The sequence below is a fragment of the Cuculus canorus genome, chromosome 8 (assembly GCF_017976375.1).
Source record: "Cuculus canorus isolate bCucCan1 chromosome 8, bCucCan1.pri, whole genome shotgun sequence".
In the NCBI taxonomy this organism is placed as follows: Eukaryota; Metazoa; Chordata; class Aves; order Cuculiformes; family Cuculidae; genus Cuculus; species Cuculus canorus.
This window is the reverse complement of record NC_071408.1, coordinates 23,145,713-23,160,118: the sequence shown is the minus strand read 5'-3', so window position 1 is coordinate 23,160,118 and position 14,406 is coordinate 23,145,713. Positions and strand designations below refer to the sequence as shown.

The following is a 14,406-nucleotide window of genomic DNA, read 5'->3' as shown; positions in this document are numbered from 1 at the left end:
TCACCACCTAGCTCGATACTGGGAAGTACAGAGTCTATTGGACAGTAACATTTCTGGGGAACATAATGTTCTAGCTGAGAATACTAACCAGAACCAAGACGACAAATAAGAACCTTTCAGGACTAAATAGCTTCACTTTGATCAAAAAGTCAGACTTTAAACTGTACAACCTCTGTTGGCAATAAATAAAGACAGAATCGTAAAACTGACATAGGGCAACAGATACTCCCTTCCTGCTATGTCTAATATACTAGAGAGCCATCCTTCAGAGATTTTTAGTTCTTCTCTACTGTTCTGGGCAAAGTTTTCATAAGGAGAAGATAGCCTGTTGTAATTTTGTAGTAGTTGAACTTTGCTAACAAATGAATAAAAGTTGTATTCCACTAAAAAAAACAGCATGTGACATTTAAAAAAAATACACTTGTGAATCAATGTAAACTTGTTCCTACCAAAGAAACCCACCACTCTTATCCATCACTGGGGGTTGTTGGCAGCAGCCCTTGTGGTCTGTATCACTTGCAAATACCACTTCTGTTACTCAAAGGCCACTCAAGACACTCAATATCCTCCATATGCTATTTTGAAGGGAGAGCTACAGATGTAAGGATTTGCTTAAAATGACGTTTCTAACATGCTGACGCTCACGGCAGACTGGCAAGTCTTAAGAGTGTCTGAAAATACTTGGAGCATCTGAAAAGAAAAAAACTCCCTGTTCAATATTTCTTTTTTTTTCGCCCCTTCCTGCACCTCTGTGCCTTAAAGAAACCAACAAACTTCAGCGATGCTTTCAAGCTATATATGTTGTATATGCATCTGTTTTCCCAAAAGGCAACTTTAGTGCCGTTCAAAAAGTCAAGTTACGGACTAAGAAACAGAACATGGCTAAATGTAGTTAAGAGTAACAAAGTCAATGAAATGAGGCTTCTCAAATTATCTACATCATGTTCCCTTCTTTATCTTCAATAAAAAGCAGTAAGATTTTGGCTAACTGCTATTTCAGTAAGCCAAGGAGACTTGACACAAACCCACACTTAACTGTGCAATGCTGTCACAGCAAAGAGGGGGGTCATTAGCCCCCAGCCTTTGTGAGGCCAGGCCACTAGCCCACCACGCCTCTCTCACTACGCTGCTTCTCTATCCCAGAAATCAGCAGTGCCAGAACAGCTTAAAAAATGACATTAGTCTAAAATACTGAAATGCCTTAAACAACATGCAGAGCACTACTAATGGGTACAGAATTTCACATCTAAGGGCCTAATGATTAAAACAGAATAAGAGCCTACCTACCAGGCAGAGAATGAAAATAGTAACATTTAATTCTGCTAAGGAAAATGTCACAATATTTCTCTGCCTAGAATACATTTTTTTTCAGCAAAATAGTCTCTCATGAAATGCTTCTGATTGAATAGAACTTTGAAAATGTGTTCCAAAATTTAAAAAAAATCCTTTTTATGGTTTATCTATATAAACAGAAAACAGTGCATGAGTACCTGTTCCTGGTAGTGAAATTCATTAGCTTCAATCTTCTGGATTTCTTCCCATATTCTGTAAAGGAGGGAAGAGAGAACAGAAGTGGACTTCCTTCATTATTCCACAACATTTATTGAGAAATTGAATAAAAGTAGACTTCTAGGAAAGGCATTAAGGCTGAGTTCGGTGATCCATTTCGGTACAAGACACAGAAGACACCCACTTCCCTTCCACCGAAAAGAGCATTTCTTAGTATGCAGAAAGTCTGCTGTTTTCTGAAGAGGAAAACTTAACTACAAAGAACCAAAGCCTGTTACCAAATCAAAGTAACGGCTAACACCAGACCACCATAGGCCTGACTTTCAACAAATTTATTTAATAAACACAAAACTGCACTAACATCTGCCCTAGTTCAGCTTATTAAATTAGAAATCAGATCACGATAAATCGAACTAAAAGCACCAAAAAACACGCAAAAACATTTAGCAAATTAATTTTTAAACTTTTTTTAAACTGTTTCATTTCCACACATACAAGCTTTACTACTGATGCATCGTTTCTGCTCTAGTAACTCCACGAAGTCAAAATACTACAAATAATGTAGAAGGACAATCTCGCAAATATCTGATGTACTGGCGAACACTTGCCTTTTATCTGGCCCTGTTTGCTGCAGCATTTTCACATACTGGAATACAACATGGGCCACCTGCAAACAGAAAGAAACAGATTCATTTTTACAGACACTAGGAAAACAGTAAGGAAATCAAGTTGCAGCAAACCATACCTCATAGAAGTGCTTGTAACCTTCATCAGTCAAAATCACAGAAATGCTGAAGATGGAGTAAGTGGAGTTCTGTTCAAATCCTGTCTCATCATTTCCTCCATATAATGCAAGAGCCCAAAATCTACGAAAGAGTTAAAGGTACTTACGAATTACTCATTTCAACTTGTTTGAGCTTAGGCACAATTAGCATATCATAGCTTAACTTCAGTGGCTTTTGAGCCATTTACAGTTTACACAAAGCTTTTCCAACATAAAGAAGCAAAGAATTTAAGAAAAAGTGAAAAACCTGAGTTACCTTTTGGAGATTTTTTTAATGATCAGTCACAGATACTGCTGCTCCATGGCTCACAGACCAAAACCCACTTATTTCTTACTTGGGTCTATCATCAATTTTAAAGAATATTAATACAAAATGCTGATACTAAAAGGCAGACTTGGCCTGCCTTAGTATATGCAGAAAATAAACATATACCTAAAATAGAGTGTGCCTTTATTTTAATAATAACAAAACATTTAGTAACTACACTTAAAAAATACATACTTTTTCCTAAGGAAAGAAAGAACGCTGCCTTTGCCTTCATGTCCCACCAACCAGGAAATATAATGAAGAGGCTTCACTCTATAAGAAAATTTGAAGGCGATTAAATACCAGGAGGTAACACATTTCACAAAAAGAAGTTCTGCATTTTCAGGCAACATTAGGCTATTAAGCTAAAAATGTGGGAGTTCAGAACATAATGACTGATCTGAGTCAGTGAGGAATGATGTTCAATCAGCTGTGTACCAATTCTAACCAATTTATAAAAAGAATCATATCTGCATCAGATTAATTCATTTGAAAAATGTTCCCCCAGCTGAACCAAAGTAATCTGTAACACAAATCAGTGAGAGTCTTTGGTTTGTTCTGACAGTCAATAAATTAATCACAACATAAACATATAGAAAGTAAAATGCAGCACTACCATACCTGTAATACTGTTCTTGTGGTGGAAGCGCCCAAGTGATACTCAATGAGTGAACTTTCCTGACTGGAACAACTGAACACAAATAAATTTATTGATTATAAATAAACATGATTAGGCATAGTTAAGAAATTTACATAATGCTGAAAAATGGTTAAAATTTATTCAGAACCACACATAATTATTCTACAAAGTATCTAGATCACACAAAGTAAATATGAAGCTATGTATTCAAAACATGTAAACAAATCTGTTTTACTTACCTCTGTAAAGCTTGTGAAATTCTGGTGTGTCAAAAGGCTGAGTCAGGTGGCCAAAGCAGGGTTTGGGTAAACCACTTAAAGGGAAAATTAAAGTGTGTTGTTATTGGCTAGGATTCAAAGCTACACTGTGATAATGACAAGAGCTTTGGATTCTGACATGACAGAGGTGGTATATCAGACAAGTAGAAAATGCTGGTGCGTAACAAAGGGTGCAGCCCAGGATCCACCCAGTCCAAAGCAGAAAGCAACCTGGAATTCACTTGCACTCTGCCCACACAACAGAGTAATCACCAAAGATTTAGGTACTACATCAACTCCTCCCTCACTTTGGTAACAATAAAATGCTTGCTTTCCTAACAGGGTAAAGGAAAGCCAAGCACAGTAAACAGCTTCCCGAGTTAGCCCTGGATTCACAGAATCCTGATGGATTGTCTTGTGGGGAAGGAGGAACAAGGAGGACCGGGTCAGGAGAGACAAACGTGTCTCTGTATGGCATTAAGACTTTCACAAGCACATTTCCGTGTGCCACAGGCATTAAAATCTTGCAAGAACAGAAAATGGAAGAGGAAATAAAATGCTTTTCAAGTTAGTAAAACTCTTATAGAACCCCCTTTTTAGACAGTTGGAGTGTATTATTAAGAAACCCATCAAGTTCTAACCAGTCACTACCCTAAGGACGACAAACTGAACACATAGTTTTAATTTATTTTGCTGCTAATTATTTTTGGCATAAAGCAAAGATAAGAAATGCAAAATGATAATCTAGATTTGAACAATTTATCATAAAATCAAGGTATCGGTACATATTAAGCAAGCACTGCTGCAAGTTAGCACCACACAGCTTGCAGGCTAAATAATTAAGTATAAAGTCTTCCTGAAACAATTAATGCCAGTCTTTATTTCCAAAGTTGCCTAATTTTCTGCATAAGGATGTTTATTAACAGACATTAATTTCCTTAGCTTCTCCAGTAAGGGATGTTTTATAAAAACAGTCATTCTAAGATCAGACAGTTTTATAATTTGCAATGCCTTTTGCATTAAAGGAATCTTACTTATTTGGGATCTCCGAGAAGATTTCTGTTACCCACTTCTCCAATGTATCAAGTGTTTCTAATAAGGAGAGGAAAAAAAAAGATAAAAATGTAATTTCCTGATGATCTAAAATGAATTCTTTATCTTATCTCAGCAGTTCAATTATTTTAAAGAGGCTGCAAGTCTGTATATTTTAAAATTAAAAAGTTCAAAATTATAAGCTTCAAAGCTGTTGGTTTGAGTCAATTCTTAATAGTCGCTGAACTACATCTCTGGTCATAGTTATGGTTTGTATATACTGCTGAAATCTCACCCCTACATGACAGGGATTTAAAGTTCAATAGTATCTGGTGTGGCTGTGGAAAGGAATTACGAACCTAAGGATCTACAAAATCACCAGTACTTGTTAGACTCATTCCATCCCTATGTCCAGAATATATGCAGCTGTTTTCACCCCTAAACGCAGTCCTACAGTGCTGAGAATTCCTTCTCCCCATCCTCTTTCCTAAACAAAGTGTGTCAAGAACCACAAGCGAATTTTCATTTTAAATGACCTGTTGGAGCTCGCTCATTTAAGCGAGCATTCTGTATTCCAGAAGTGATGTGGTATATGCTGAATGACAAGAAAAATGAGGCCAGGGCAGGACAGAACTCACAGTACTCACAGTTCTTTTCTTGTCAACCACCAAAAGAAACAACATTACAATCCATCACTATGTAAGCAACTATGTGAGAGATACTCAATTTCACAGACTAGACAAAAAAGAGCACAGGAGGAGAAAAGAATTACCACCTCTATCATTACCTTCTCAATTTTACAGACAGGAATTGCCATCGGTTTTAGCATTCAACAAATCGCTTAAGCACAAACATAATTTGAATGCACACAACTATCTACTTTCAGCACAGGTCTCTACTATGTGCTTGTCTTTCAAGAAATTTCTTTCATTCTCAGCAGAAACAATCAGGTCTGAAGTTCTCTGATGAAATAAAACTCAGCTCCATTTACACAGGATTTTTCAGTCTACAGGAAAAAAAACTTAGAATTTTTATCTACCTAAAGAAATGTGTTTTACTTTAAGACCTCTTTTGAAAGAACCCCAAACAAAACAAGACAACTGGGAAACCTTTTCTCAGTTCCCTCATCATTTTCTGTGGAGATTCACTGTTGATGGCAGAGAAACCAGCAGCATTAGGTCATGTAAATGGTAAGAGCCTTAAAATTTTACATTCTGTGTTAACCTGGAACCTATTCAACAGCTTCAGTTCAGAGTTTCTCAAGAAGTGGCAGGAGGACAATAACACAGCACAATTGCTCAAGTTTTGTTTGAAAACCAGGCTAAAATCTACATATAAATACCTCCTGCAGGACTGGACAGTCCACTAAAATGGCTTGAGCTCCACCTGAACTGGCGCCAAAAGCACTACACAAACAGCAGCACTGAGCCCATTTTTAAGGAACAACTCATGTTACCTTTAGATTGGACGACTAAAGTCATATAGTGAGCAGAGTAATGGCGCTGCCAGAATTCTCTCAGTCTGGTGTAGGTATCAATATTCTTCATTTTAGGCTCATGCTTAAGTGTATCTGCATTACCTGTAAACATTAAAAGGTGGTTTGTTATCTAGACACTGGTTATGTCAAGCCAGAGATAGCAAGAATTCCTTTACCTCCCCTGGCACCAAGTTCAGTCATGGTAAGCACATTAAAAATATCTAATAGACATTCGGAGTTAAAGAATCGTTAACTGAAAATTAGTATCTTCCAATTTCTGGTTCCTATTACAAGGACAGTTGATATTTCTATGATAAGGGAGGGCAGAGTCCTCCTGCATTATCAGATCACCCTTGCCATGTACTGCACGGCTCACTGTGTGTTGCCAGACATTCCCTCACCAATGGAACTTCCAGAATAGGGGAAGCAAAGAGAGGGGAAAATATGGTGTTCAGTATCTGTCACTATGTAACTTTATAAAAATTATCTGCATTTCAAAGCTGTCTAACTCTATTACCCACCATACTGCAATTTACGTGCTCACCAGTGTGAGAAGGGTGAGGGAACTAGGACTCTGTATTGTCCAGGAGAGGAAGGACAAATTTCCCTTCTGCTCCACTCACATATCTGTGAAGATCTACTTCTGCAAGTTCAACAGCATATTATTTATTTGTGAAGCCTCCTTAGACACAAATCCAGAAATACTTTCTTGTTCCAGGGAATTTTAATAACAAAAAACAAGCTTAAGCAAGACACAAGATGACTCAGAGTGCACTACCTTTACATTAACCACAAGTTAGATGATTGCACACCTAGGGCAACCTAGCTTTAACATCAGCAGAAAGCAGTACCAGAATGGAAATGATCTTAAGCAGTAGACAGCAGCTTTTTATCCCAAACATATTATTGTAAAATGAATAATTGCTCTACTACTTCTGAGCAAGTCTAGTGTTTGCTGTGATAAGATAGGTCATGTTAGTGCAATTTAAGTGGCTAAAAGTTTAAGTAGTATCACCACTTTATAACGTAAATCCAGAACTTACCCCAAAAAAATTTCTTCATAGGATGCCCAGGCCTGGCAAGACTCCCAAACAGCATCTCCTTTCTGTTTGAATCAGAGGGTCTTGCAAGCTGATACTCTGTTAATTAAAAGAATTTGAAGAGACATGCATCAAAATTAAGGTTGTGTTGTTGCAAATCAAAACAAAGCAAAGCAAAGCAAAGCAAAACCCCCAAACAAACTGTAAAAGAGACAGACCACACAGATGCAAACTGGAATAGTTTTGTTGTATTATGAAGTAGTGAAATAGGACAAGACTTGCTAACAGGAATGAATATAAGTCAAAAGAAGGGGGAAAACATTGCTGAGAAGTAAAGAAAGAGATAAGGAAGACAAGCATGTAAAGCCTCAGCCTGTCCTCAATCTGTTATTGAAAATGCTCTCAATCTGTTAAATTTGATGGGAACACAAGGCCATCAATATTCTACTGAGCCAGGCCCTGCAGAAAGGACCTGAGAACAATTACAAACCTGCTTCTCCCATGTATCACACAGGACAACTTGCAGCCTAATAATGAAATAAAGATGGTATGCTTGCCCATGACAACGGGTTGGAGCTGGATGATTTTTACAGTCCCTTCCAACCGAAACCATTCTATGATTCTATGAAATTGAAACACTATTGAGCTATTGAGCAAAATAGTTTCCAAAAATGTAGTCTTAACGATCAGTTTACGCTAATCTAATAATAAGATTCTGCCAAAATCAAGAATTTACTCTCGTGAAGTCCATTTTCCTGTTCCTATTTTTGCTGGTAATAAGAAACATGCAGAGCAGAGGTGTGAGCTAATTCTTCTGGCTGAGCTGTTCTGCAGCCAGTTCATCAAGCTGACATAATTTACTGAACAGCACGTTACTACAGTGTCAACACAAAGGAAGGAGTGGATCTGCATGATGAAAGCAGTGCAAGTGAAGGCTTATTTTGGCTAGAGCTGTTGAAGAACCATACCTTAACTCAGAAACTGGTAGTTATTTATATTTACACTTTTCTAAATTCAAAGATCAAATTGCCCATTTTTTCTTAGCAGAAAACAGAGGAAGAAGACAACTTGGAATAAATATTTGAACCAGTTGGTATATCTACCACTAAGTTTTGTTTCTAAATTGGTGGAATTTTAAAAGCGATATGGACATATTCATTATATATTAGTCAATCAAGTGAACACTCCGCTTATGCCTGGTTTCATTTCCTTCTGTGAAGCGACTTTGTAGTTACTAAGGCATTAAGATAAGAAAATAAGTACAATCACCTCAGTTTATTGTATTAACTCCACAGAGGACTGGAGAGAGCACTGGGGCTACGCTGAAGCTACAGGCGTGTTGTTCCCTGAAGAACATCCACAATGCTCATGTAATTGCCCAACCAGTTACTACCAAAACACTTAAAAATATTAATTTCTAATTCAAGGGATAGGATGGTGAATTCTTGCAGTGACGGCACTACATCCAGTCTTTCTCCTCTAACAGCCATTGCTATCAATGAAACTTAAACCGAAGAATTTAATCTCCCAGTCAAGATAGGTGAACTTGACTGAAGTGCTCAGGACCATAGTCCAAAATGGAAACAAGTGTTACAAAATAGGTTTTGCTTCTTTAACAAGATGGGCTAAGCACAGAGGAAAAGGTGCTACTACTTACCGCTGTCGACAGCCTCAACTTCCCGGTCTATTGCGTCCCTGATCATGAGTGGGTGAATGAAGAACTGTGCCCACCTACAAAACAGAAAATTTCATATACTTTTCTTCAGTGTCTATTAAGTTGGGGCAAAAACATCCCAGCAATTAAACCTTGCACCTACCATTTTAAAGTTCTGTCTTCCAACAAATTATGTAATTCTTAACTATACTATCTGAAGGAAAGATAAAAGCCAGTTTTGTGATACCATCAAAATCCAAAGGACCAGGCTTCCACTTTTGGTTTGATACAGTATGATATGACACCAATGGGAGCAGGATTATCTGCATTTACATCCTAAGAATGATCACATCAGATCAGACAAGTGATCCACAGCCAGACTGCTTCCTGGCTTTAACAAGGACCAGTATCAGATGCTTCAGAGTAAATCCCTGATTGTTCCTTAGGAACAACACAACCACAAGGAAAGTGTCTTCCTAAGTCTAGGCAGCAAATTGTTCATTTATATCCCGAAACCTAAGCTTGTATATCCATTACAATTTTATTATCTACTATAAAAGTCAGTGATGCCGTCCAGATATATCTCCCCTGTACCCACAGAGAACAGAGTAACAGAGCAACAGAAAAGGACACGTCTGCAGTGAATGGAGACTCTGCAGAAGGCTGACAGAGAATCTAATATTTCTATTCTATGTCGAGTTTTTAATGATGCACTGATTTTTTTTAAGCAAAAGGTTAACAGTAATACATTGTTGACAGAGTTCTAATGGTACAGGAGTCATTAAGCTAAAGATTATTGAATGGTGAAGTCTTTCCATTTCTTTAGATCCACAAGTGCTTGAATGAACAGAAATCATCAGCAGCATCCATTTATCTTATTTCTATGAAAACCTACAGAACTCATAATTGGTGTTTCTCCTCCACTAAGTCAGCTGTTGTGAAAGATTGCAATTATAATTTTTTTATTCTTTTGCAATTATAAATAACTAAAATCTGGAATAATCTTCAAATAAAAGCTGAATTTGGCCCAGTAAGATAAAATTTACACAACACTTTGTAAAATGTGCAAACACTTGTTCTCAGCGTCATCACAGGGGTATATTTCGATCAAAGTAAGCTCTCAGTGGAGTCTGATCTCCTGTGATATTTTACAGCATCAAAAACACTCAGATGACGTGCCTCTATGAACGAGTGATTTCCTCTCACTGAAGGAAACCACACCAACACGTGGAGCTCTGTTGCACTAAGGTACCCACAGCATGAAACATCAAGTTAAATACCTTCTACTAAAAGATACACAGATGAACACTGGACTGGGTTAAATGTACCCTTCTGAGGTACACCTTGGGCTGTAATTTTCAAGGCTGCTCTTCCACTCACTTTGATGACTTAAGACTTGGAAACGAAAAAAAATTATTTAAAACCCTACTAACTCTATCAGGACAGATATTTCAAAGGATGAATCACTGGGATTCTGCAAGCACTTATTCTCTGAACAGTTGTCACACTATAAAATTTCTCTTGCAATCAATGCTACTAAGTCTAAGGGTGGTAAAACCCTCAAAAGTCTACCTGCATTAAGACTTACATGTGGATCCCAAGTGACCATATCGCAGCTACACAAGCACTCTCTCAAATAACAGTAAGATATCCAAAGGGAAATCATATTTTGTTATAGCCAACATCTTCTGTGGTAACAGAGGTACCCATGGAAGTTCAGCAATAGCCTTAATCACCCCAAAAAGAAAAACTGAACAGGAACACCCAACATCCTGAGGAACGTACAAACATTTGTTAACACGTAATCACCATTTATATGAAGTTACCTATCAAGTGCTTCTTTGAAATACTTCCTCTGAACATCAAACTGGAAGACTGTCCGCTCACAATCAGTTGAAGCATTATCGCTTCCACCATGTTTCTTCAGAAATGCATCAAACCCATTCTCATCTGGGTACTTCAAACTGCCCATAAAAACCACTGGAATAAAAATCAGCAAAATTACCAAGATGACATTAATTTGTTATTCCTAATTGCAGCTATAGCAACCCCTCCTCAGCACAGCATTACCTACAACTGACCCACAGCTCACATTCAGCAGCTAACTACTACACAGCAACCAACTGTGTAATCTGCCCAATAACTGCCTTCAGCAGCAGGCCCGGACAGGCTGGAAGTAGCACCGCCTTTTTAGACATGCTTGGTCAAGAGCAGTATTCCGAGATACATCTGGTCAGAAACTTCATAAGGTTTCTGTGCCTGTATTACTGATTCATCATCCTCTACTAGGGAGAGAAAGGTCTGTAGCGCCAGCCTACTTTGTAAAGCCAGAGGTAATGTGCTTCTCCCACATTTAATAGATAATAAAGAATGTCAACGTACATTAATGTGCAGCCTCCCGAAGGGTATGAGACATCTTCTCTCATGTTTAAAGTTCCTTATTAAATCAGTATTTTTATGAAATCATGAATTTATTTATCTGATGAAAATAAACTCTGCAATGACTGAAATAGGAAATGATTCTAAAATACTACAGAAATTCAGAGCTACACATCACTCATTTTGCACTGAAGCTGGACAAGATGAAATATGAGCAGATACATACTATGTTCCAGGAAGTGGGCTAATCCAGGTAGATCTTCAGGATCAGAGAAGCTGCCAACAGCAATGCAGAGGGCTGCTGCAGACTTAGAGAAAATACAACACACTCAGTAAAAGCTGCATCAGGAAACACTTCAGGAAAATGACAGAAGTGTAAGGTAAATCTATCAGGACAGGCACAATAAAAAGGTCTCAGCTGAATGCCTAATCACGAAGTTTCAGGCCACAAGAAAGCTCACTATGTATTTTTTCACCCTATAGCTTTAACTACATACCTGCTTCTCTGTACAGCCTCTCTTCCTTATCTCTTCAGCCAGCTCTTCTAATTCACTGTCATCAGCATCATCAAAATCATCATTATCTCTACCATTGTCCTCAGTCTCATCCCCCTCATCACAGTCCTCCTCATCAAAACCTTCTCTGCCATCTTCGATCTCAGCTCCAGAGTCATCATCTTCATCACTCTCCTCTTCAGATTCACTATCATCTTCATTGTCTTCCTCTGTCTCCTCCTCTGAAGATAATGCAGCCGGAGCACCATCCAAGTAATGCAAATCCGAAATCAGAAGTGCACACAAGCCATTCTGCAGCTTGATATACCTGAAAGAATAATTATTTACAATGAACACGCTCATTTGCCAAATCTGAATTTTCAGAATCACAAAAATTCCTGTATTTCCCATAATAATGTTATGGTCTTCAACTGAGATCTCCTAAGAAGCTGAGCCATTTTATAGTGGGAAAGTGAAAACTCTTCTGCTATCCAACAGCTCTAAGAACAAGAAAGAAGCAATTCAAGGTAGTAGTAGCAGAAGCCTTTCTACCCAAAAGGTCAGGGATGCTGATTTGGGCTTTTATTTCTTGCCCTGTGAAATACTTAAGCTACTAGCACCTACTTTAAGAAAACTTCAGGTGCTCAGAACAGGCAAACCCAAACTTCAATAGCTTGTTAAGCTTCTCAGGCTCTTGCAAACATGTATTTTGTGGCAGAATTAAGATCTTAAGTCTCTGGCTCTAAATAGCCCCCAGAGACTCCACTTTATTTGATTCTAATAAGTGTTTTCTATTAAATGGTGTCCACAGATGTAGCAGGTGTGTGTTAGAAAGGATAGATATTCTCTGCAGGCTTAATAAAATAAATCACAGTTGCAATACACACAGACTTCTCTGCGAGCTCCCTGTCCAGCACCAATCTACAGCTTTTCAGACTGAGGACTGCAAGCACCAATGCTCTGCACTACAAGATCTCTTAGCAGTATTCATTTCCCATCAGATCCGGAACAGGCAGTCACAATTTGTCAAATTAGCTTGAGTCCCCCTTCTGGGTGCTGGCATGGGGTATTACACCAGCTGCAGAAAGGAGGAATGCTGGGTCCAGAAAATACTTGATCCAACCCAAAGATTCGTGTGATAAAAACACATGGTATCCCATCCAATAATAATAATAATAAAAAAAAAATGCTAGTGTAAAACAAATCCATGTTCACATCCCACACTCCCAGAGAAATATGAATTGCAGCACATAGAACCATAGAGTGGTTTAGGTTGGAAGGGACCTTTAAAGGTCATCTAGTCCAACCCCCAAGTTTATACCAGATCGAAACTTTGCAACATAGCCACTGCTGGAATTTGGTAGCAGAAATTTCAAAGCAGATTTCCAGCTCAAGCTACATGCCAAGTACCCAAAAGAAAAATGAAGACACATTGTGTGTTTTCCCACTCCATGGTTCCCGAAGTTTCTCACAAGAACCTTCTCACATGTTTCATTCACAGTTATCTTTACACAATTTTACTGTTTCCCACCAATAAAAGCATGTGTTATTATCAATATTCCAATTCAAAATATGGAGCCAGTGTAAGTTTCAGTTTCGCTAGAGCTGCAGGCCACCTGCTACGGCTCTACAAACCACAGACCAGCTTGGAAACAAGTTATTCCGGGTACTTCTCTCCCAGCTGAATTTCATGGGTATGTACTTAGAGAAAAGGAGTGAAGGGGACACTGTAACAAGAGTCAACAAACATGCTTCTTGGACTACAAGTCCTTGGAAAAAAGCTAAAGAACAAGTGTTTAATAGTTAATTTTATGAATGACAACCACTCGTCCAACAGGAACTGACAGCACTTACTGTGGTCAGGGTTTCACAGTCATTAACACGCCTATTCTGCTTGCTGCATGACACTGAGCAGTACAAATTTGTTCCAGTCAAAAGCACAAGGGCATTTTCGCTCATTCAATCTACAGAAGAGGCTTTGGAGGTACAGATAGTACTAGATCCATGCCAGTGTCTGGATACAATGTTAATCATCCCTACATTCTGAAAGCCTGTTTGCATCATACAGGTCACATTACGCAGCTGCAGCACTTCTGAATACACAACAGGGGTCCTAAAAACAGAGACACTCCACGTGCAGGCACTTCAGCCCCAGGAGAGCTCAGAGCGAGAGCCACACACAGTGACAAGCCAGTGTTGCCAAAGCACGTCTTCCAGCACAACTACCACATTCTTCACCTCTGCATTCAACTGCCTGTTTTCACAGCCCATAGCACACACTGGCTTCCCCAATGATCGGTAAGCAATCATGGAAAGCAGAGAATGGAATAGTGCCATTCTTCCAGAAGAATGATTTGCCCCAAAGCTGTGTAGCCAGGTGTATCCAGTAGGTCTTGTTGATCCTTTCCAGTAATTATATTAAATTTACATTGCTCATCTTCAGACTCGTGGGTCTAGCAGACGTGCTAGGACAGAAAGCACCACCCAGGAGCAAGGCAACAATAGAACCAAGCTGTTGCTGAGGGCTATCCGATCTCATTTCAGGAGAATCTAGAACAGTACAGGTTACATTGAGCAGAGGCACCAACTGACATAGGTGTTCTTTACTTTTTCCATGTTTCTGTCCAGTGGAAAAGGACAAGTGAAATCAATACATGATCATGCAAAATACAGGACAAAAATTGCAATCGCTTATTATAATAATAAAAGCAAGCGTAGCCGAACTGCTTTTTTTGAAGGACTGTACAGGCATTGATACAAATAAGGCTTAAGCATAAAATATTATTCAAATTCTTAAAGCTACTGTTTAACCATCCTGGGCAAATTTAAACAG

General features: G+C 38.5%; 1 protein-coding gene across 1 annotated transcript in view; it reads right to left on the bottom strand.

Moving 5' to 3' along the window:
* The window catches only part of NRDC (nardilysin convertase), a 30,474-nt gene that overhangs the window by 13,188 nt on the left and 2,880 nt on the right, over positions 1 to 14,406 (bottom strand). Inside the window, exons 2-14 of the mRNA XM_054072369.1 lie at positions 11,577 to 11,901; positions 11,306 to 11,387; positions 10,527 to 10,680; positions 8,704 to 8,777; positions 7,050 to 7,145; positions 5,986 to 6,108; positions 4,532 to 4,589; positions 3,480 to 3,553; positions 3,222 to 3,291; positions 2,796 to 2,873; positions 2,255 to 2,375; positions 2,118 to 2,176; positions 1,491 to 1,545 (exon numbers count right to left, since the gene is read on the bottom strand). Coding sequence (XP_053928344.1) covers positions 1,491 to 1,545; positions 2,118 to 2,176; positions 2,255 to 2,375; positions 2,796 to 2,873; positions 3,222 to 3,291; positions 3,480 to 3,553; positions 4,532 to 4,589; positions 5,986 to 6,108; positions 7,050 to 7,145; positions 8,704 to 8,777; positions 10,527 to 10,680; positions 11,306 to 11,387; positions 11,577 to 11,901 — 1,369 coding nt within the window. The remainder of the gene's footprint in view (positions 1 to 1,490; positions 1,546 to 2,117; positions 2,177 to 2,254; positions 2,376 to 2,795; positions 2,874 to 3,221; positions 3,292 to 3,479; positions 3,554 to 4,531; positions 4,590 to 5,985; positions 6,109 to 7,049; positions 7,146 to 8,703; positions 8,778 to 10,526; positions 10,681 to 11,305; positions 11,388 to 11,576; positions 11,902 to 14,406) is intronic.